This window comes from Trichechus manatus, unplaced genomic scaffold (genome assembly GCF_000243295.1).
Source record: "Trichechus manatus latirostris isolate Lorelei unplaced genomic scaffold, TriManLat1.0 scaffold00008, whole genome shotgun sequence".
Classification (NCBI taxonomy): domain Eukaryota; kingdom Metazoa; phylum Chordata; class Mammalia; order Sirenia; family Trichechidae; genus Trichechus; species Trichechus manatus.
This window is the reverse complement of record NW_004443944.1, coordinates 25,357,301-25,379,290: the sequence shown is the minus strand read 5'-3', so window position 1 is coordinate 25,379,290 and position 21,990 is coordinate 25,357,301. Positions and strand designations below refer to the sequence as shown.

At 43.8% G+C, this 21,990-nt stretch overlaps 1 protein-coding gene across 1 annotated transcript in view; it reads left to right on the top strand.

Moving 5' to 3' along the window:
- Positions 1–21,990, top strand: part of PPP1R16B (protein phosphatase 1 regulatory subunit 16B) — a 106,883-nt gene that overhangs the window by 8,939 nt on the left and 75,954 nt on the right. The window contains exon 2 of the mRNA XM_004370347.2: positions 21,106–21,471. Within this exon, the coding sequence (XP_004370404.1) occupies positions 21,222–21,471 (250 nt within the window). The 5' untranslated portion in view covers positions 21,106–21,221. The remainder of the gene's footprint in view (positions 1–21,105; positions 21,472–21,990) is intronic.

Sequence of the window (21,990 nt, the reverse complement as noted above, 5' to 3'; positions counted from 1 at the left end):
GACTTCATTTTTCTTTATGGCTGAGTAGTATTCCATTGTATGGATGTACCACATTCTGTTTATCCATTCTTCTGTTGATGGAACTTCTGCTTCTTAGCACTGATTAAAGGTCTCAATGCTGCCGCCAGCTCCCAGAATGTTTCGAAGTATCAGTTAGAATTGTTATTATTTCTTCAGGTTAAAAAAAAAAAAACATTGCCCTCGAGTCGATTCTGACTGATAGTGACCCTATAGCACAGGATAGAACTGCCCCAAAGGGCTTCCTAGGCTGTAATCTTCACAGACTGCCACATCTTTGTCCCATGGAACAGCTGGTGGGTCCAAACCACTGACCTTTTGGTTAGCAACCAAGCTGTTTAACCACTGCGCCACCAGGCTCCTCAAGAGCAGGTAAAAGGCACATATTCTCATGCTTATTCTCTTCAGGGCTCTTGGCCCTTCTCTGTGAGTGATCTTCCCTGTCTCTAGGTTCCTCTCTGAAACTGTGTTGTTGTCATCAGCTCTCCCGCGGGCTGGACGGAGAGGAAATGTTTCTTTACAAAGAAAATGGGAAGATTTTCACCAAAATTGTACCATTTTTTAATTCTTTTTGTTGTTATTGCTGAAAATGTACATAACAGAACATACACCAATTCAACAGTTTCTACATGTACAATTCAGTGACATTGATTACATTCTTCAAGTTGTCCAACTATTCTTACCCTCCTTTTCTGAGTTGTTCCTTCACCATTAACATAAACTCACTGCACCCTCAGGTTCCTATCCAATCTTTTGAGTAGCTGTTGTCAATTTGATCCCATATAGATAGATCTTAAAAGAGCACAATGCTCAAGGCAGACATACTTTACTAGTTAAGCTAACTATTGTTTGTTTTTAAGAAGAATTCAGGGGATATTTTTGGTTTAAGGTTTAAAGATTGTCTCAGGGCAGTAGTTTCAAGGATTCATCCAGCCTCCATGGCTCCAGAAAATCTGGATTCCATGATAATTTGAGATTCTGTTCTGTGTTTTTCCCCTTTTGATCAAGATTCTTCTATAGAATCTTTGATAAAATGTTCAGTGATGGTAGCCGGTCACCACTCAGTTCTTCTGGCCTCATGGCAAAGGAGACAGTTGTTCATGGGGGCAAATTAGCCACACATTCCATATCCTTCTCCTATTCCTGGCTCTCCTTCTTCCTCTGTTGCTCCGGGGGAATAGAGACCAGTTATTGTGCCTTGGATGGCCACTTGCAAGCTTTTAAGACCCTAGGCACTGTACAATGAACAAATTAGGAGGTAGAACAGAAGCACTAAACACATTAGTAGGCCAATTAACTGGGATGTCCCGTGAACCATGACCTTAAACCTGTAAACCAAGGAACCAAATCCCATGAGGTATTTTGTTGTATATAAGCAGCCTCAGCAGCTACTTTTTTTTTTTTTTGGTCATTGTTGTAAATATATCTGTCACAAAACTTTTGCCAATTCGATATTTTATAGGTGTACAACTTATTGACAGCAATTACATTAATCACCTGGGCAATGCACCATTTTTTTTAACATACAAAATCAAGCTTTTGTTTTCTTATTGCTGTATTTTATGCTTTTTAATTATAAAAGGAATACAAACTCATCATAAAAGAAATCAAACAGTATAGAAGTATGGAAATTGGAAAGTAACATTTCCCCACCCATCTCCCCTAGCCACTCATTCCTTTTTCCCAAAAGAAATCCCTGAATGTTTTATGTATCTCTTCATAGATTTCTTACAGGTACACAAACTCATATGAATATATATGCTTATCCTTTTGTTTTGTTTTCTAACACATCTATACAACACTGTTATGGATTGAATTGTGTCTGCCAAAAATATGTGTTGTAAATTCTAACCTCTGTGCCTGTGGTTATAATCCCATCTGGGAATGGGGTTGTCTTTGTTTTGTTAATGTGGCAGGATTAGTGTAGGGTGTGTTTTAAATCAATATCTTTTGAGATATAAAAGAGGTAAACAAGCAAGCTAGAGAAGGGGGGAAGAGAGATGCCAAGCCACATGAAGATTGCCCAGGAGCAGAAGCTCAAAGAGATAAGGACCTTCCTCCAGAGCCAACAGAGAGAGAAAGCTTTCCCCTAGAGCTGGCACCCTGAATTGAGACTTCTAGCCTCCTAAACTGTGAGAAAATAAATTTCTGTTTGTTCAAGCCACCCACTTGTGGTATTGCTATTATAGCACCACTAGATAACTAAGATAACTGTTCTGAAACTTTCTTTTTCAGCTAATTTATCTTAACACGTGTCAGCACATACAGCCATACCTCAGTCTTTACGGCTATGTGATATTACAATAATAAGAATTTACCATAATTTATTTTCCATTCCCTCGCTGATGATAACGATTGTTTCCAGTTTTTTCCTACTAGAAACATATAATGCTGCAACATCCTTGTTTGTACAGGGTTTGTTGTTGTACACGGGTATGATTTTATCCATAAGGAAATTGAATTATGGTAGATGTGGCCAAATTGTCCTCCCAAGAGGCTGAACCAACCTCTCCCTCAACAGTGAGTGTGACACCTGTCTCCCCACCCCTTCTCCAACCCTGAGTATGAAGTAACTTAAAGTTTTGCTAGTCTAATCAGTTTAAAATAGAAGGAACGTTTCTGAGTCAGGTACTGTGGTAATTCAGGTTTTATGACCTTTTTAGACTGTGCCTACATAAAGATTGTTAAATATTCAAGAAATACATTTTCCCCAGCCTTATGATTGAAATTAGAGATCCAAAATTAAATTAAAGCAGCCTCTGCCCTCAGGAGGAGGCAGAGCAAATAAAATAAGAGCAAAACAGAGTGGTTTAAGGTGTGCTAGAGGAGTACAGAAGCTAAGCTAACTTTCGCTTGATAAACAGTATCTTCATGATCATCACAAATGAATTTGCAAGATACAGTATGTGCTATGTCCCAGGGAAAACCAAAAAAACCAAACCCATTGCTGTTGAGTCAATTCCAACTCATAGTCACCCTATAGTGACTCTGTAAGACAGGGTAGAACTGCCCCATAGAGTTTCCAAGGAGCACCTTGTGGATTTGAACCGCTGACCTTTAGGTTAGCAGACGTAGTGCTGCACTGCTACACCACCAGGGTTTCCAAGGAGGAACCCTTGAAATTCTCAAAAGGAAACAGCCTAATCAGAAACAGAAAAAGCATGGAGTTTACTCCTAGTGGGGACAGTAGAAAAGGTGGGAAGTTAGGAAGGGGTAAGTAATTTTGAAATACTCTCTTTGATGGATTCTTACCTGGGCATCCTTAGCCCTTGTGTTTACTAACGGGATTTGCTTGAGGGAGTCTGTGCAGAAACCCAGCTGAGTTTGCAGCTGGCACTCAGTACTAACCACTCATGTCAGGGCAAATCCATATTAGCCCAGAGAGAGTGGGAGCAAGGGAGCAGAAGGTTGGGTTTAGGAGTCCACATCCTTGTAGCTCATAGACGTTGGATGTGGGTGGCATACATAGGCTGTTTGCCCCAGGGGTTACAGGAGGTGTGTTCTGAACAGTGACCATTGTACGGTGGATGCACCGAATGGGTATTCAATGAATGAGTGAGCATCAAAGACCTGTGTTTCTGTCTTGTAAAGGGGCCTCCTGACCAAAAGTGAATAGCCCATTTAGAAAGGGGTATGATCACCTGATCTACCCGCCCTGTCTGGAACCAAGCCTTAGCTGTACTTTTTCATTAGGCCCACCTGTCCCAGATACCTCTTCATTTACTTGAGCCATCTTAAGAACAGCACAAGACAAGAAGCAATGGAGAATATCTGAATCTGTGCTGTGGAATGAATCTAACCATTTTATAACAGATCCCCTCAGCAGGAATATATAGAGCCAGTTGCAAAGCACGCAGAGTTGAAAGGAGAATGTGAAGCCAGAGGCAACCACTAACCCATCCTCTCATGGAGAGAAAGGCAGGTGTGTCCTGGTTCCAGTCCCAGTGTTCAGCCCCTTCCTCCATCGACCAGGTCTGTTTTGTCTGGTTTGATGCTACAGCTCTTGTTCCAAGCCAAAGGACCCTTCCTTTGACCTTTATGACAGAAATGATGGAATAATCTAAGTGCGTTTTCAGTCTCTTGGTCTCCCACCCCCTGGGCATCCTCTCCCATTTATTGTATTCCTACCGTGTGCTGAGTGCTGGGTGCCTCTATGATGGGGCTGCAAAGATGAATGACAAGTATCCTTTGTCTTCCGAGAATGTCCAGTCCAGTGGAACAAGCAGGTCTGAAGCCAACAATTACCAGAATGATGAGTACCATGATAGTGATGTGGTCAAAATGCCTTGGAACTAGAAAGGAGAAAGAAACCCCTTTGACACAGGGCATATGAGGAACAATTCAGAGGGACTATGAAGAACATTGAGAAGGCTAAATGAGACAAGTCAAGTGCTGAGCACGGTGCCTGGAAAACACTTAAGAGATGATAGATAATATTACAACACTTGAGCTAGCTCTCAAAGAACATGGTGTATGCCAGATGGAGAGAAAGAAGGGTTTTGCCCTCTCCATGGAACAGCATGTATAAAGGTGAGGAGGTGAGTGTAGTGTAGTGAAAAACGCATGGGCTTTGTAGCTAGAGATATCTGGGTTCAAATCCTGGCTCACCCACTTACTAGCTGTGACTTTGGGTGTGTCAAGATGAGCCTCCATTTCCTAGTCTATGCGGTGGAGATAATAATACCTGTTTTTAAAGCTCATTGTGGAGACTAAAGTGAATGTAGGCATAGTGCCTGGCACAAGTAGATACTCAGTATATGGTGGGTACCATTAGGAAGATGAGAATCCATCAGACTGTCCTCAGTGCAGCTGGCATAACCATTGTGTAGTGCGTTCGGAGTAGGGAGAGAGATTCGGATGGCCAGAGATAAGACTAAAATGTCAGGGCCAGTTGCTGAAAGGTCTGGACTGTTAGGCTGAGGGGTTTAGATTTGATTCTACAGGCTGTAGAGAACCATCAAATACTTCCTTATAGGGGAAGTACTGGATCAGACTTGATTTAAGAATGCAAACACTGGCGGTGATGTGGATGGTGGGTTGGAAGGTGAGAAATGGAGGCAAGGAAATCACTTTAGGAAATGTTCCATTCTGAATTCTTGTTTTAGCAACTCACAGCTCACATTAGCATAGTAAAGGCTCTGCTGAGTCCTGCAGTCAAGTACAACTTAGGCAGTTTAGGGCAGTGGTTAAGAGCATGCGCTTCAATGTCAAGGCCAATCTGGATTTGAATCCTAGCCCTGTTGCTTACTGGCTGTGTGATCTTGGGCAATTAACCCCTCTGAGCTCTAGTTTACTCTTCGATAAACTAGGTATTAATAGTACCTTTATCATAGGGTTGTTGTGAGGATTAAAAGAGATAGTGGAAGTAACGCACTTAGCTCAGCTCTAAGAACACAGTAAATGTTCAGTAAAAGTTGGTAACAATAATAAAGAAATCTATTATTTCTTTGGTCATATAACTCCAGTTAACATCATTTGGTGCTTATTAGTGTTCTACATATAGAAAACATCTTGCTTTAGACTTTCTGGAGAAGCAGCAGCACTTTCTGCTCCAAGAATTAGTAAGGAGAGTTGCCAAGTTCTAACGCAGTGGTTCTTGGATGTACATTAAACCCGCCTGGAAAGCTATTAAAAATTTCGATGCTGGCTATACCCCAGATCAATTAAACCAAAATCTCTGGAGAGGGGATCCATGCATCAGTATTTTTTAATTTAATGATTTATTAAGGTATAGAAAATACAGAAAAGTACATAGATTCTAAACAAATTATTTTTTCACAAACAGAACATGCCCATGTAACTCATTTGTTGTTCAAGACAGAGTATTACCAACCCACCGCCAGGGAAACCACTCTCCTATTTGATACCAGCATAGATTGGTTGGGCCTGTTATTGAATTTTGCATGTGTTGAATCATATAAACCAAACCAAACCCATTGCTGTCAAGTCGATTCCAACTCATGGTAGAACTGCTTTATAGAGTCTCCAAGGAGTGCCTAGTGTATTTGAACTGCCTACCTTTTGGTTGGCAGCCGTAGCTCTTAACCACTGCGCCATCAGGGTTTCATATAGTATGTATTTATTTTTCTGTTTGGCTTCTTTTTGCTAACATTGTGAGATTATCCGTATTGTTGAGTGTAATTGTGTCTTATTCATTCTCATTGCTATACAATGTTCCCTTGTATGAATATTCCATAATTCATTTTTCCATACTATTGTTGATGGGCATTTTGGGTAGTTCACACTTGGGAACTTTTACAAATAGTGCTGTGAACATTTTTGTAAATGCCTTTTGGTGAATGTATGTAGAAATTTCTGTTGGGTATATTCCTAGGAATGAAATTGCTGAGTTATATGGGGCATGTATATGTTCAGCTTTAGAAGATATTGCTGAACAGTTTTTAAAACTAGTTGTACCGATTTATACTCCCACTCAGTGTATAAAGAATTCTTGCCAACCGTTGTTATTTTTTGTCTATTAAAAAAATGTTGACCATTCTGGTCGGTATGTAGTGATATTGCTTTGTGGTTTTAATCTATATTCCCAGCATCAGGCTTTTGTTTGTTTGTTTTGTTTTGTTTTTAAATTCTCCAGGTGATTCCACTCTGCAGCCAAGTTTGAGAACCACTTTCCTAACAGGTTTTTAAAAAGCAAAACACTTGTAAGTGGAACTGGAGAAAGAGACGTTCTAATGAAGAGCGCCTCCCCATTGACTCCCTCTGGTGTCTCCCCAGAGATTTTTTATAGACCTGGCCTGGCTAATCAGCCAGGGGAGGATATTTTTCCTATGAAAGGAGAATGTGGGGGTGTATCAAACCTGACAGCCTGCCCCTTATTCCTTTGTTATTTATGTGAGGCAAAAGGGTCTAGCAGGAGTGATTTGGAAGGTAACTTGAGGAACCATAAAGTCCTGGAAAGAGGCCAAAGCAGGAGTTCAATCTCTTTTTCCAATTTACGACCTAATAAGAAGGGAGGACATGAGAAGTGACTAGTAGTTTGTATAGATGTTGCCAGATGAAAAGATTTGGTCTTTGGGACCAGAGTTTAAGGTTTTTTTTTTATCATATTTTTCTTCCAGTACTTGGCCCTTAGAAGGTGTTCAAAAGATGCTCATTGATGTAAATATTAGAACTGTGTAACTGTCTTTAGTGAGAGACACACCTCACATGGATAGAGAGGAAGGTGTTGATGGGGATTTATCTAATCTGACCAATAGTTTTGGTTTTCTTTGTAGCTTATGTCTTGTAGTTTATGTTCCTATTTGTTTGTTTATTACAAGCATATCTTCCCTTACCTCCATGAACATAGTAATAATAAACCAAACCCGTTGCCATCGAGTCGATTCTGACTCATAGCAACGCTATAGGACAGAGTAGAACTGCCCCATAGGGTTTCTAAGGAGTGGCTGGTGGATTCGAACTGCCGACCTTTTGGTTAGCAGTCATAGCTCTTAACCACTGTGCCACCAGGGCCCCATAGTTACAATAGTTGCTTTAAAATCCTTACTGGTTAATTCTAATATCTGAGTCATCTTGGGATCGGTCTCCGTTGATTGTCTTTTTTTCTTGAGTTTAGATCTATTTTCCTATTTTTGTTTTTATTTATTTTTTTATTTCTAGTAATTTTGGATTCCATCTTGAATGTTGTGAATGAGTCTTGAAGAGATTCTAGATTCTATTATGTTCCTCAGAACAGTGTTGATTTTTTTGTTTTATTAGGATAGTTAACTTGACTGAACTCAAACTTCAAACCTCGCCTCTCCTGGGTGGAGCTGAAATCTTTTTTCAGTTCTTTTAGCCTTTGTTGGGTTGTTTGAAGTCCGTCCTGTATATGCATCATTCAGGGAGATTTGAGCAGAGTTTATACTCAGAATCTAGGGCTACTGCTCGGTGACTCTTTTCTGGGATGTGTCTTTATTTTCCAGCTCTGGTTACCTGAACTCTGTCCTCTAATTCCTCAAACAGTAAGACTGAAGGTTTCTATCTGGATTTTAGCTGCCATGCACAGCATTAACTGGGGCCTACCCTTAGGTAAAAAGCTATAAAAACATGAAAGTCACCTAATACCATTTCTTTCTTTTAAGTATTGACTCCCCTTCCATTTCTGCCTACTTTTGGTTGAACAAATCCATTGTCTTCTGATAGGTTATTATTATTATTTCTTTGTCCAGAGTTTATAATAGTTATATGTGGGAAGGTTAGTCCAATAAGAGCTACTCTGCCCTTACAAGAAGCAGAATCTCTTTGATTAATAGTTTTGTTCATTAAGGGATCCTCAGAGCCCCTCTACTTTAGTGCCTAGCACATAGAAGATGGCAAAACATATTTATTTATTGAATAAATAAATGAGGCTTTAAATTACAAATGCAAGTGAATTAGGGTAAAAAAATTACAGCAGAAGACCCTGAAACTAGTACTAGTTGATGACATCAGATATGAAATAGAGAGGGTATTCAGTAATTTGCTGAAGAAAATGATGAGCAAGTGAGAGGGTTGAAATAATATTATGGTCGCAAATATCTGAGAGTGTAGGCCAAAGTGGTTAAAAAGAACTTGAGATTGTAACACAAGGAGGTAAATTCAGTTGTGATGGTGACACCATTTTCATGGGCTTGAACTCGTGCCTTTTAGAGAGCTTACCATGTTCAAAGGAAATAGAGCTGGTCAAAGGTGAAGCAGAGGTATGTTTCAAGTTCTGTACATCTGAGAGGGGGAATCAAAGTGAAGGAACTTTGGCTGGAATTCAAAGAGGGGAGAGGAACAGAAGTAATGTTATAACAGTAGTCTACTACAGCTTCCTTCTCTGCCCAGTGACCTGGAAGGTCACAGATCCATTACTGAGGGACTTCAAAACCTGTGTATTGGCCAGAAGCTTCGTTTACTAAAAGGCGGACTATCTTCAACTTCCTGATTTATACCACTGACCATTTCATCTCTCAGGGAGTAGAGCAGTGACTCTGGTTTGGGAGCTGTTGGGTGACGTGAAAATGAGGAAGTGTTCACCAAAGAGGGGAACACTGGTCATAGGTGGCTGATCCCACTGATGTTTGGAAGGCAGGTTTTATGAAATTTAGGATGAGATATATATATTCTCTGTCCAAGCTTCCAAAAGTGATGACGGCTCTAACAGAAAGGGAAGTTATGACTTTAATCAGTTATATCCACTCTGCATATTTCATTTATTTTCCCTCAAGAACCAGGTGTGCTACTGTGGACCATCTTCCATGTCTGACATTTCTTCTTTTATTTTCAAGTGAAAGATATTAAAAATACTTAACAACCATTATGGCACAGGCACTGCTCTATCAAAACAGACGCCCAGCTAGTCGGAGGAGATGCCAGCTGCAACAACTGGAATATTAGCCTTGCTTACACGTTCTTTAACCTCTCTGAGTCTCAGTTTTCTCCTCTTTGAAATGGGGACAATACATGCATTGCAGACTTGGTGCGATGATTTCAAGATCTGTTACATGTAAAGAGCTTGCCACATGGAAGATGTGCGATGCACAGAAGCTGTCCCTGTATCTTTGCATTCTTTTTCTCTGGGTTCATATCATCTACATATTTTATAAGTTCTGTGATGCTTACCTTTAGTTTCATTGAACATATGTTTTACTCTATACTGATTTCAGAGGTGTGGTGATTAAGAGTTCAGGCTGTTATCCAAACGGTTGGCAGTTTGCATCCACCTGTTGCTCCTTGGAAGCCCTATGGGGAAGTTCTATTCTGTCCTATAGGGTCACTATGAGTTGAAATTGACTCAATGGCAACAGGTTTGGTTTGGTGTTTCAGTGGTAGAATTCTTGTCTTCTCTGCGGGAGACCCGAGTTTGATTCCCAGACAGTGTGCCTCATGTGAAGCCACTGTCGTTCCGTCACTGGAGGCTTGCATGTTGCTATGATGCTGAACAGGTTTCAGTGAAGCTTCTGGACTAAGATAGACTAGGAAGAAAGGCCTTGGAAATCTACTTCCAAAAATTATCCAGTGAAAGCTCTATGGATCTCAATGGTCTGATCGCTTTGTTCATGGGGCTGCCGTGAGCTGGGGACTAGATCTGGATGGAAAAGGGTGTCAGCTCGTAGCAGTGCCATTGTCCCTCCTCCTTCAAGAATGGACCCATCCAGTTATCGGCAGAATGCTTATGTCCCTACACTCCAGGAACAGGGTTAGAAGAGGTGGCAGTCAGCTGCAGGGGCTGTTATCCTTTGCTTGAGTTGGCCCAGCATACGGCTTCCTAGAATCTGGACCCAGTCTGTTTAAGGGGATGGAGTGCAGTTCTTCATTCCACCCTCCTGGAGCAATGTAATTATTGGAGCAATTCCTACTGGAGCCTGAGATAGCCTTGATTCTTGTCTACCGTTAAGACCACAGTGATTTTGTGTTGTTGTTTGGATGATATAATGGGACTTAAAGGGCCAATTCCCACTTCTTTTTTTTGGTTCAATTTTCACTTTCGGTTTCTTTACCTGTGGCAGACATTGCTAATCAGTCACAACACTCATTCCTCCCATTATCTACATGGCCTGATAATCCCTCTTCTCACAGTGCTCCAAGCAGTCACAACCAACCAAAGAGTTGACATGAGAATGGAAAACTTGGCCAAGGGTGTCACACTCACAGAGGGAGGCAGAGGAGTTAGAGGCTATCGCAAGCCTAGCCCGTATGAGTGGCCATCCCCCGTTTAATATCTGTGTAACCTAGGAGGGCATTCTGTGGCCACAGGTGGCCTCCTTTGGAAAATGATGCCTCCAACTGCAAAGGGAGTTTTTGTCTTCCTGCAAAGCGAGGGGGTGGACCACACTCCTTGGAAGCCTGGAGAAACAGTGTGTGTAATTTGACTCTTACCTCCCTGTGCTTAGCTATTACATAAGCCTCTTTAGAAGATTGGCTGTTTGGTTTAGCACAGTGACTGTGACTAACTATCATGTCTGCAGACGTCATGTCAGCTTCATGTGTGCCCTCATCCTTGGCACCTTCGTTCCTGCTCCCTTGCAGCCTCCTCTGCATTGACATTCTTACCCACAAGTGTGCGGGCCTCTCTGTGGGTTCAGGTTCATAGCAAGAAGCTCAGAGTGGAAGGCTGGCATGTTTATGGCTTTCTTTTTACTGTTGGAGCTGTGGCCTTCTTTGAAGTATTCTTGGAGCTGAGCCTGAGAAAGCTGCCTCATCCTTATAGGCAGAACCAATCCAAAACATTATCAAGGTCTACTTGGAACACTGTGAGAAGAGTGATTATGAAGCCATGTTGATAATAGGAGGAATGAGTTTTGTGATCAGTCAGCAATGTCTGCCATTGGTAAAGAAGTTGGAGGTGGCTGCATGCATACTGAGAATGCAACTCTGTTCTACATCATGCTTGCCTAAATCTGGATTTCAATACTTACCTTTGCCCCATTCTTCAAAATCCTCTAGTCTTAAATGCAGACATCTAGAAAATTATCAGACTGAGTGGAAGGGCCCTTTAGGTCCCATTATATCATCCAAAAACAGCACAAAATCACTGTGGCCTCAATGGTAGGCAAGAATCAAGGATATCACAGGTTCCAGTAGGAGCTGCTCCTTAGAGGCTGTTTAGCCTGATGGTTACCAAATGCTAGCCTGCAAATATGCATAATAGAATAATCTTTCTGCCAAGCCAGGATTGGGGTTCACTGGGTCAATTCCACCTACTACCCAGTATGGACCTTCTCTCTTAACAATCTGCTGAGTGGCCATGGAGTTTCTGGTGGTGGAGATCCCAGCGTTGTGCCATGGCTGAGCTGTGCTGAATTGTTCATTGTTGGTCAGTGTCTCCTCATGCCAGGCTGACCATAATTCTTCATATTGCCTGTGCCAGTGATCCCAACTTTGGAGGCTCAAAACAAAGCTAATCCTTTCCTTCATGGCTTTTGTAAAGGCTTGGTCCTGTACCCCAATATGGCCCAACCAGTGCAGACAGAGGTCAACTGGCCTATTATTATCTCAATGCTGGACGTGATTTCTTTCCTGAGAGAGCTCAAGATACATTAGCTGTATGATCACTCTTTGTTCTTGTTGAATTTATGGTTATTGAACCCTGCTTTCCCACATATACACACAAAGTCCTGCTAAATTGAGTTGTAGTGATGGACTTCCACTGGAGATGGTACAGGGCTGGGCAGTGTTTCATTGTATTGTGCATGGCGTTGCCATGGATTGGGGGCCTACTCAACGGCAGCTAACAGCAACAACAAAATAAACTTCAGCAGACAGTGACAAGTCAAGGCCAAGCCCAGGGCCACTACTCAGAGGTCTAAATGAATGAGCACAGCTGGAAGGGTCAGAGTTAAGGAGCAGATCCCCAGGGACCCGAATCCCACAGTAGATTTAAAACCAGGAGGCCTGTCTGTGAGGACGGTGCCCAAAGTCTAGAAGGTTCATCCCAGCAGGGGTAGGACATTCAGTCCTCAGAGTCCTGTGAGAATGGGGTCTGGGGTACAAGGCTAATTTCTAATTCAGATATTTGGAGCACCAAATGCCCCAGCAGTCTCTGCTCATAAGTAAAGCATCTTTATGCAGAGAAAAAATAACGCCGTTATTCAAAGAAGTGTGTTGTGGGAGGGCAGGGGTGTGTGTCCTTTAGGAGAGAAAGTGGGTCCCAAGTGAGATCGGAGGAGGAGGGAAAGCCAGTGCTATTTGTTTTATTTTCCTTTTCTCGTTGTGCTCAATGGTACAGGATGCTCAGGGGAAAACACTAACGGCCTTCCTCCACACTGTTGCCAATATTGTGTGGAGAAGAATAGCCGAAGAACAAGAAAAAAACCTTAACATTTTCTTTAACAGTGTGAACTTTGGAACACCTTCTGACTCATGTTTTAAACTCTTTTCAATTTTGAATTCACCTTCCTTTGTGTTGTTTTTCTCAAGGCACCAGACTCAAGTCCAAAAATGTGCCAACCAGCTGCGCCCCTGGGATTGAAGAGTTGCAAGGGGCTGGGACACCCTTCTCCCATCTCAGTGGGTAGGGTTGCTGGGAGTACCTAGCTTTGACCTGCCTACTCTTCCTCAAGGCTGGCCCTTAGCTTGGGCTTGAAGAGCATAAGTGGCCACTGTAGGGTGAAGTGGAGGTAACTGGGACTAAACCCTAACAAGAGGCCACTAATTTTGCTACGGGTGACAGTTTCTCCTGGGTTCCCATTCCTGAATTCATATAAGTGTCATTGCTGTCTGTTAGGGCACTTTTGGCTGCAAGTAACGAAATCCAACTCAACTGGCTTAAATAATAAAGGGGGTTTCATTGGCTTGGGGAGCTGAAAGTCCAGGGACCCTTAAGTTAAAGGACCATGTTTCTCTCCTCTGTCTTCCAAGTATTGGCTTGGTCCAAAGGCTGACTCCCTTCATGGATGATGGCAAGATGGCTTCCAGCAGCAAGAGAGATTCATGCTTCCAGTCTGCATGTGGTAGAAAGAAAGAGTTTCTGACTAGGCAAACTTAGGACTTGTGCTTACCCCGAACCAAGCACTGTGGCTGGGCTTAGGCCATTGCTGACAGGCACTGGCCAATCGGGGCCCAGCACAGAACGATAATGGGGGAGCTACAAAGACCACTACCAAACCTGGGTCCTTCACTGGACCTATGCCTTTCTTCCTCCTCTTCTATCCCCTAACCTCTTGTTTTCTCAGAGGTATATTCACTCCCAAAATAATACCCCTGAAATAGTCTTTTTATTTGACGGCAGGGGAGGGGTTCTGTGGTACATCCCACCCTTCTGCTCTGGCCCCAAACACTCACCCACCTAAGCCCCAGAAGACTTCCTTGTTCTTTCATCAGCCTCCTGGGCCTTAGTCTCTGCCTCCCCATGTACCCACAGACGCTATTTCTGTTTTTGGGAGTAGCAAGGGTTAATGGACACAGTGAGAGGAACCAAGTTCAGACTTTGTCAGGCAACAACGAGAGGCTGAATCAAGGCTCTGGGGAAAGAGTTGAGGACACCCCAGCAGCCTGTTCCTGTTTCACTGAGGGTCAAGTGTCTTGGCCTCTGACTTCCTGCTGGCCGTAGCTGGGCTATTTTGGTTCATCTACCTAGACCTCACACAGCCATTTGTTGGAAAAATGGAGTATGCCACCCTACTTCCCCCTGCCTCCAAATTCTCTCCTTGCACCACACATGCTTCCTGGATGATCTCAGCCCAACCTGGCCTCTGGAGACCCCTCCTCACGCCCACCTCGCCAACCTGACCACTTCTTTGACTTATGGTCCCACATGTCCGGTTCTCTGCAGGATCATCCATCTTGAAATTCCCATAACGCACTGGGCTCCATATGACTCCATAGAGCTCATTTTCCTCCAAGTGACGTCTTCCTTGGGGATTCCCTTTAAGTATCAATGCTACCATTATTCTGTTGGGACCTGGAAGTTTGGGCTGTATCTCCGTCACCATCCGGGGCTTTGTCTGGAAGTGTGGGCAGGTGTGCCCAGGTCTCAGGAGAGGGCCAGCCGGCAGTCCAGTAGAGCCAGGTTTCTGTGGGGCAGCCCCAGCACCCAGGCAGCACCCTGTCTTGGGAGCCGCCCAGCTGCTATGTTAGCAGCACCATGGTAATTCTTTAATTAGACCAAGCAGGGTTTTCTCGGGCAGGGGTGGGAGGAGGTGTGTGGGTCTATTGGGGGAAACTAGGTCACCTGAAAACCAGCAGTCAGGAGGGAGCTGTCCTCGAGCCCCAGCTCCAGCTCAGGGAACCCAGAGGGGCAAGGCGGGAGGGGCTGGCAGGGAGAGCAGTCAGAGAAAATGTGCTCTGACCCCTTTTATTGGCCCTTGGGAGGCTCTGTCCTCACCTTTCTCCAGGGGCCTGGGCAACTGCCCTTAATTCCTTGGCAGAAGCAGACTGCCTGAGCCAGGGAGGGTTCTGCAGTGAGTCTTTCTCTTTGCCTAGGGCCCACCACTCTGGGACCCTGGAGGGGGAGCACTGAGCTGGGAGTCAGGACCTCAAAGTTTGAGTTACTGCTCAGAGTCTGTATCGATGGAGCATGCCACCCACTCCTTTGCGCCTCTGTTTTGTCATCCCTCCAATGGGCAGGAACGTGTCTGTCTTTTGTTGTGCTGTATCTCCAGCCCTTAGTTTTGGTATGTGCTACCCAAAACCAAACCTGTTGCAGATGAGTCTATTCGGACTCATAGCAACCCAATAGAACAGAGTAGAACTGCCCCATAGGGTTTCCAAGTCTGTAAATCTTCACGAAAGCAGACTGCCTCATGTTTTTCTGTGGAGTGGCTGGTGGATTCGAATGGCCGACCTTTTGGTTAGCAGCTGAGTGCTTAACCACGGTGCCACCAGGGTTCCTTGGTATGTGGTAGGTGCCCAGTATATATTTGTCAAACAGAATAACGAGCTTATATGAGTGCTTTTTAAGAAAATTGTTTTCATGCCGATTAGTGGTGAAGTGGGTTTCTCAAATGTCAGTCACTCATAATTTTTGCCAACACTAAATACCAACATTACTTATTTTTTCTTTACTACCAATTTACTATTTTTTGGCTGAAATAGATTTACTTAAAAAGGAAATTTTACATCACTACCATAAATAAACAGTAACTGTGAAAACATATCCACAGAAAACAAAACAATGTCATCACATTCTATCTTACATGCAGTTGTCTGCCCTAGGCTATGAGCCAGAAGACTGCTTTCTCTTCATTTGCAAGGGAGATTGACATGCTTATAAAGATGTTAAAAGGCCTGTTAGCGCTGAGCTGAGACTTTCTTCTGGAGAAAATCTGAAAGATTTAGAAAGAAGGGAAAAGTGTACAACTTGCTCTTTGTGAGTCCATGTTATATTAAGCCCATCCCTGTATTATTGAAAATTACCTTGGGGTAGATTCTCTTTCCTCACTTAGGAAGACACTTGGTTGAGATGATGGTAGGGGAAGTTCTTTGAAAAGGATCAAGTGCTTTAACAGTGCAATGATTGGTATGCTCATCTTGTCTTCCCTTTTAGCATGTTTTTGGTACCTCCCACTTAGTAGATGTTCAGTAAATACTTAATGATGAAGAAATGTGTGCCTGTGTACAGAATCTTAGGGCGGCAAGAAATCTTACTCAGTACTTAGCCCGATCTGCCACCAGTGGAAATTTTATCCTCCAGCGAGTGATGGAGAACTTGCCACCTCCTGAGGCAGCCACTGGACCACGTACACCTTTGCTGAATTGCTTGTTGGGGAGCTCTGGCAGCTGGGTGTCCATCTTTCAGCTGTGCACACAATTGCTTCCCTGTACTGTGGTCCTGTTCTGTATTTGGAAGGCTCACAGACTGTCTTCTTTTTCTTGTGCAGATTGGACCTCTGGATATTTGGAGACTGCTGTCTCATTCTGCCTAAGGCAGGGCTTGCAAACAGGAATGACCATGTTGTTGTTGTTAGGTGCCATTGAGTCTATTCTGACTCATAGCGACCCTGTGAACAACAGAATGAGATACTCCCCACTCCTGTGTATTCTCACAATCGTTGCTATGTTTGAGCCTGTTGCAGCAGCCACGGTGTCAATCCACCTCATTGAGGGTCTTTCTCTTTTTCACTGACCCTCTACTTTGCCAAGCATGATGCCCTTCTCCAGGGACTGGTCCCTCCTGATAACATGTCCAAAGTAAGTCAGACAAAGTCTCGCCATCCTTGCTTCTAAGGAGCATTCTGGCTGTACTTCTTCCAAGACAGATTTGTTTGTTCTTCTGGCAGTCCGTGGTATATTCAGTGTTCTTCACCAACACCATAATTCAAGGGCATCAGTTCCTCAGTCTTCCTTATTCATTGTCCAGCTTTCACATACATATGAGGCGATTGAAAATACCGTGGCTTGGGTCAGGTGCACCATAGTCCTCAAAGTGACAGAAATGACCATAGGAGCCAGCAAGTAATGTCAGTTAGTGAAAAGGGTCAGATGGGAGTAAAAGGGAGTAGTGGGGACTGTGAGAAGGAGCTCTGGTGGTGCAGTGGTTAAGCACTTAGCTGCTAACCAAAAGGTCGACAGTTCAAACCCACCAACCACTCCATGGGAGAAAGATGTGGCAGTCTGCTCCCGTAAAGATTACAGCCTTGGGGCAGTTATGCAGTGTCCTATAGGGTCCCTGTGAGTTGAAATCAACTCGATGTCAACAGGTCAGTGGGGGACTGTGGTAAATTAGAGGGTATATGCCCATGTAAAAGGAACAGTCCTTCTCTGTGCCTACTGATTATTGCCTTGAAACACCTAGATGATCAGATACTGAGATTTTCTAAGAAAAGTTAAAAATCTGATTTTGCATATAAAATCTCCAAGTTTTAAATGTTGGCAGAGAATTCAAATATGGGCAGATGTGGTTTGGACCAAAACCAAACAGAAAACATGATGCGGACCACAGCGGGCTTTCTGTTGAAGTCTGACCCACAGCCACAGTTGGTCACTGCTGCCCCCAAGATTTACGTTCCCTTTAGGCTGGGGCCCCTTCCTCTTCAAGCCATGTTTGTGTGGGTTGGTTTCCAGACTTCCTACCATTGTGGTCAACCTCTTTGCATACCTTTGAACATTGCCAAGCTCCCACTTAGCCCATGTCTGCCCCTCTGGGGAACTCCTACTCATCTTTTGAGATCCAACTCTGCAGAACCTTGCCTGATTACCCCAGGCAGACTGGCTCTTCCATTGTCTATATGTGTGATGTTGGGTAAGTTACTTAACTTCTCTGTACCTCAGTTTCCTTATCTGGAAAACGGGAATGATAATATTTGAACGGCTGACCTTTTGGTTAGCAGCTGTAGCTCACTGTAGCTCTTAACCGCTGCACCACCAAGACTCCAACAGTACCTACCTCATTCAGTTGTCAGGAAGATTAAGTGGATTTATAAGTAGATAAACAGACAGACAGGAACTTCCTAGAAGGCAGAGCTGGTCCCTGATCCATCTCTGAATTAGAGCTTGTCACAGAGTAGGTGTTCATTAAATGTTTGATCAATGGAGGAAGTGGGCAGAAGTAAACACATGGTCCACCAGCTCCCAGTGAGGTCTGACCATCATGATGATACTGTGTGGTTGGGCACTGAACTCTTCTGAACTCCTCACTGCTAAAAAGGCAACCAAAATCCCTATCTAAATGCTAAAATTAAAAAACAAAACAGTGACAACAGCAAATGCTGGTGGGGAAACCGGATCACTCATCCATTATTGGTAGGAATGAAGAACGGTGGAGACCCTCTGGAAACTAGTTTGGCAGTTTCTTGTAAAACTAAACATGCAATCACCATGTGACCCAGCAATTGCGTTCTTGGGCACTTATCCCACAGAAATGAAAACATATGTTTGCACAAATGCCTGTACATGAATGGAACAGCCAAAAACTGGAAACGACCCAGGTGTTCTTTATGGCACATCCACAAAATGGAATACGACTCAGCAACAGAAAGGAATGAACCGCTGACACATGCAGCAATTTGGATTAGTCTCAGGGAAATGGTGCTGAGTGAAAAGGCCAATCCCAAAAGGTTACCTGCTGTATGATTCTATTTATATGGCATTCTTGAAATGACAAAATTATAGAAATGGAGAGCAGATTGTTGTTGCTGTGTGCCACTGAGTCGATTCCAAGTGCACCATAGGGTTTTCTAGGCTGTCGTCTTTACGGGAGCAGATCACCAGGTCTTTTCTCCTGCGGAGCCATTGGGTGGGTTCAAACCACCAGCCTTTCAGTCAGCAGCCAAAAGCTTAACTGTTGCACCACCAGGGCTCCTTAGAGAACAGATCAGTGGTTGTCAAGGGTAGGGACAGCGTGTGGGGGAGGAGCGTTAGGGAGGGGACGGGTGTGCTTATAAAAGCGACACGGGGGATCCTGGTGATGATGTCACCATTCAGGATCTTGACTGTGGTCGATGCACAAACCTACACATGTGAGAAAATTGCATCACACAAAACACACACACACACAGATTTGTACATGTAAAATTGGGGAAATATGAATACCGCTGGTGGACTCTATCAATGTCCATTTCCTGGTTGTGATATTATATATATTCAAGATATTGTGATATTCAGGATGTTACCACTGGGTAAAGGGAACATGGGCTTTCTCTGTTATTTCTTAAAATTGCATAGGAAGCTACAATTATCTCAAAATAAAAACTTTAATTAATTTTTAAAAATTGCAAGGCATTCAAAACAAAACAAAAGGCAACCAAAGCTGGTTAGCTCGTTTCTTGCTAAGACTCCCCATTGGCTTATGTTTATGCATGAGGTCAGGTGCACTCAGACCCCAGGGCCTTTGCGCTATGAGCATCACCAAGCCAACCCTCTCCCCATTCTGCCTGTATGCAGTTTATCCTCCAGTCTCAGAGCTGGGAGAGACTGTGGAGCAGTCTTACCCAATCTGAGCAGGCTAAGGCTGAACCTGGGCCTCCTGAGGAAGGTCATCCTGGGAGGAATGGGTGAAGCAGGGACGCAGGAGATTAACAATCACTTCCCAAAGTCCAGGGCTGCCCTGATCCCCTCTGTGATAGCAGGCGTTTCCATATGATACAGATGTAGACGTGTGTCAATCTTCCTCTGCTGCCCAATAACCCACACCACCAGCCTTGCCTGTTGCTCTCCCTCCTCCAAGCTTGCTTCTCTTTCCTATTAAGTGTATAACTTTTTTGGTCAGCTCTTGACTCCTTGAACACCCTGTAACTGCTGGCAGGTGGCTAGGACATATTACAGGTGAGAAAACTGAGATCTAGAGAGGTTCAAGTGATTTGTTCCAAGACTCTTTCCCTCTGCATCTGAGAGCCTGTACCATCTGGGCCGAATGAAGATGGGGACAAATTGGCTACAGAATCTGAATTTCCAAGAAATGATGAGCGCAAGAGATATGATTTTTTAAAGGACATCCGTGGAGGGAAACTTCAACTAGGATTGTCTAAGTCCCAGTAGTTCAGCAGTTATCAAATGTTTTGGTGTTAGGACCTCTTTTCACACTTAAATTGATAACCCCAAAGAGCTTTTGTTTGTGTGGATTACCTATCAATATTTATCATATTAGAAATTAATACTTACAAATTTAAAACAGATTTAATATTAATTCTTTCAAAAATAACAATAAACCTACTGGTCTAACAACATATAACGTATTTATGAAATTAGGTTATAAAAATATAGCATTTATATAACAATATGTAACATTTTTATGGGAAAATAACTATTTTTTTCAAACAAAAACTTAGTGAGAAGTGTTGTTTTAAAATTTTGCAAGTCTGTTTAGTGTCTGGCTTAACAGGAGACATCTGTATTCTCGTATCTGCCTCTTAATTTAATCTGTTGCAATATCACTTGTCATGTAGCTTCAGGAATCACTTGTGAGATAATGAGTTTGGAAAGGTTAATAATAACAGTATAGTTATAAAAATAGTTTTGACCTTATGGACCCCCTGGAGGGTCTCAGGGGTTCCCCTGAGGGGCTCCTGGACCACACTTTGAGAACCACTGCCATAGTATTATATCTTCTGGTCTCTTCTCAGTCCTGCCTCTCCCATCTCCGTAACAACTTGCATCTCATAATGAACAGAATAAAAGGGGCCTGAGCAGAAACATCAGGTGTTCGTATTTCTGAGGACTTGGCTTCTATTTGGACGGCCATATAGTCTCCAGCCTTTCTGGGTTCTGCAGCCCCCACGTGTCCCTTCTAGTTTCAGCACTGACATGCCAAACTCCTTAAAGTACCTGGACTTTACATAAGAAAGCGGGAAGGACAAGGTTCCTGGTAACCTGGCTGTGGCTGGAGAGGCAGACCACCAACACTGTCCCATAGAACTTTCTGCAATGATGGAAATGCTCTTTATCTGCACGTTCCAACATGGTAGCCACTAGACTGATGTGGCTATTGTGTACTTGAAATGCAGTTAGTGCAACTGACAAACTGAATTTTTAATTTAATTTAATTATTTAAAAATTGAAATAGCCAATATCAGCATAACCAGACTGTGGGCGCCTTACAGTAGGCTACTGTAAGGATTTGCCCTTTAGTCCCAGGAGCAATGGAAAGCCTCTGAAGGATTTTGAACATGGGACAGGGCAAAGTAATCAGATTTGAGGTTTTTGGCCTGACAATCATGTCCATCTGTGTCTGTCTCCCTCCTGCAGGCCCCACCATGAGGCCCCAGCCCCACAGGAGCCGCCACGCTCCCCTGGCCCCGGGGGCACCGCGCTAGCCCGCGGCCAGGGCGTGGCGAGGCGAGGACAGGCGAGGCAAGGTGACGATGGCCAGCCACGTGGACCTGCTGACGGAGCTGCAGCTGCTGGAGAAGGTGCCCACGCTGGAGCGGCTTCGCGCCGCTCAGAAGCGCCGGGCTCAGCAGCTGAAGAAATGGGCACAGTACGAGCAGGACTTGCAGCACCGTAAACGCAAGCATGAGCGGAAGCGCAGCACGGGCGGCCGGCGCAAGAAGGTATCCTTCGAGGCCAGCGTGGCACTGCTGGAGGCCTCACTGAGGAATGACGCTGAGGAAGGTAGGCCACTTCCCTTCCTTCTCCTCTGCGGAACCCCTGACCTCTGGTGCCTCCTGCTCTGGGTGTGGACTCCAGGTTCTTTGTGGTAGAGGTGTGAGCCCAGGGATCTGCAGACCATCTTCCAAGTTCAGGTGCCTCTGGGGAAGAGGATGGCCCTAGGGAAGGCTCAGAATTTATCTTAGACTTTTTTGGAAACAAGAATTCCAGGTTTCAGCTAATGAACACTACAATAATTTTCCTTCCCTCCCATAAATATTTACTGACAGCCTACTACTTGCCCATTAATGTTGTAGATGCAGGAATATGGTGGTGAACAAGCTGGATCTGGTTTCTCTCCAGGGGAGCTCGATATGCGTAGGACTTTGCATTTCTTAAGCCCCTTCGCTGTGACAAGCCCCATGCATGGTGTCTTTGTCTGTTATTTGTTATATTTAGCCTTCTCTGTAGAGAAAAATGGAGCCCTGGTGGCTCAGTGGTTAAGAGCTCACCTACTAACCAAAAGGTCAGCAGTATGAATCT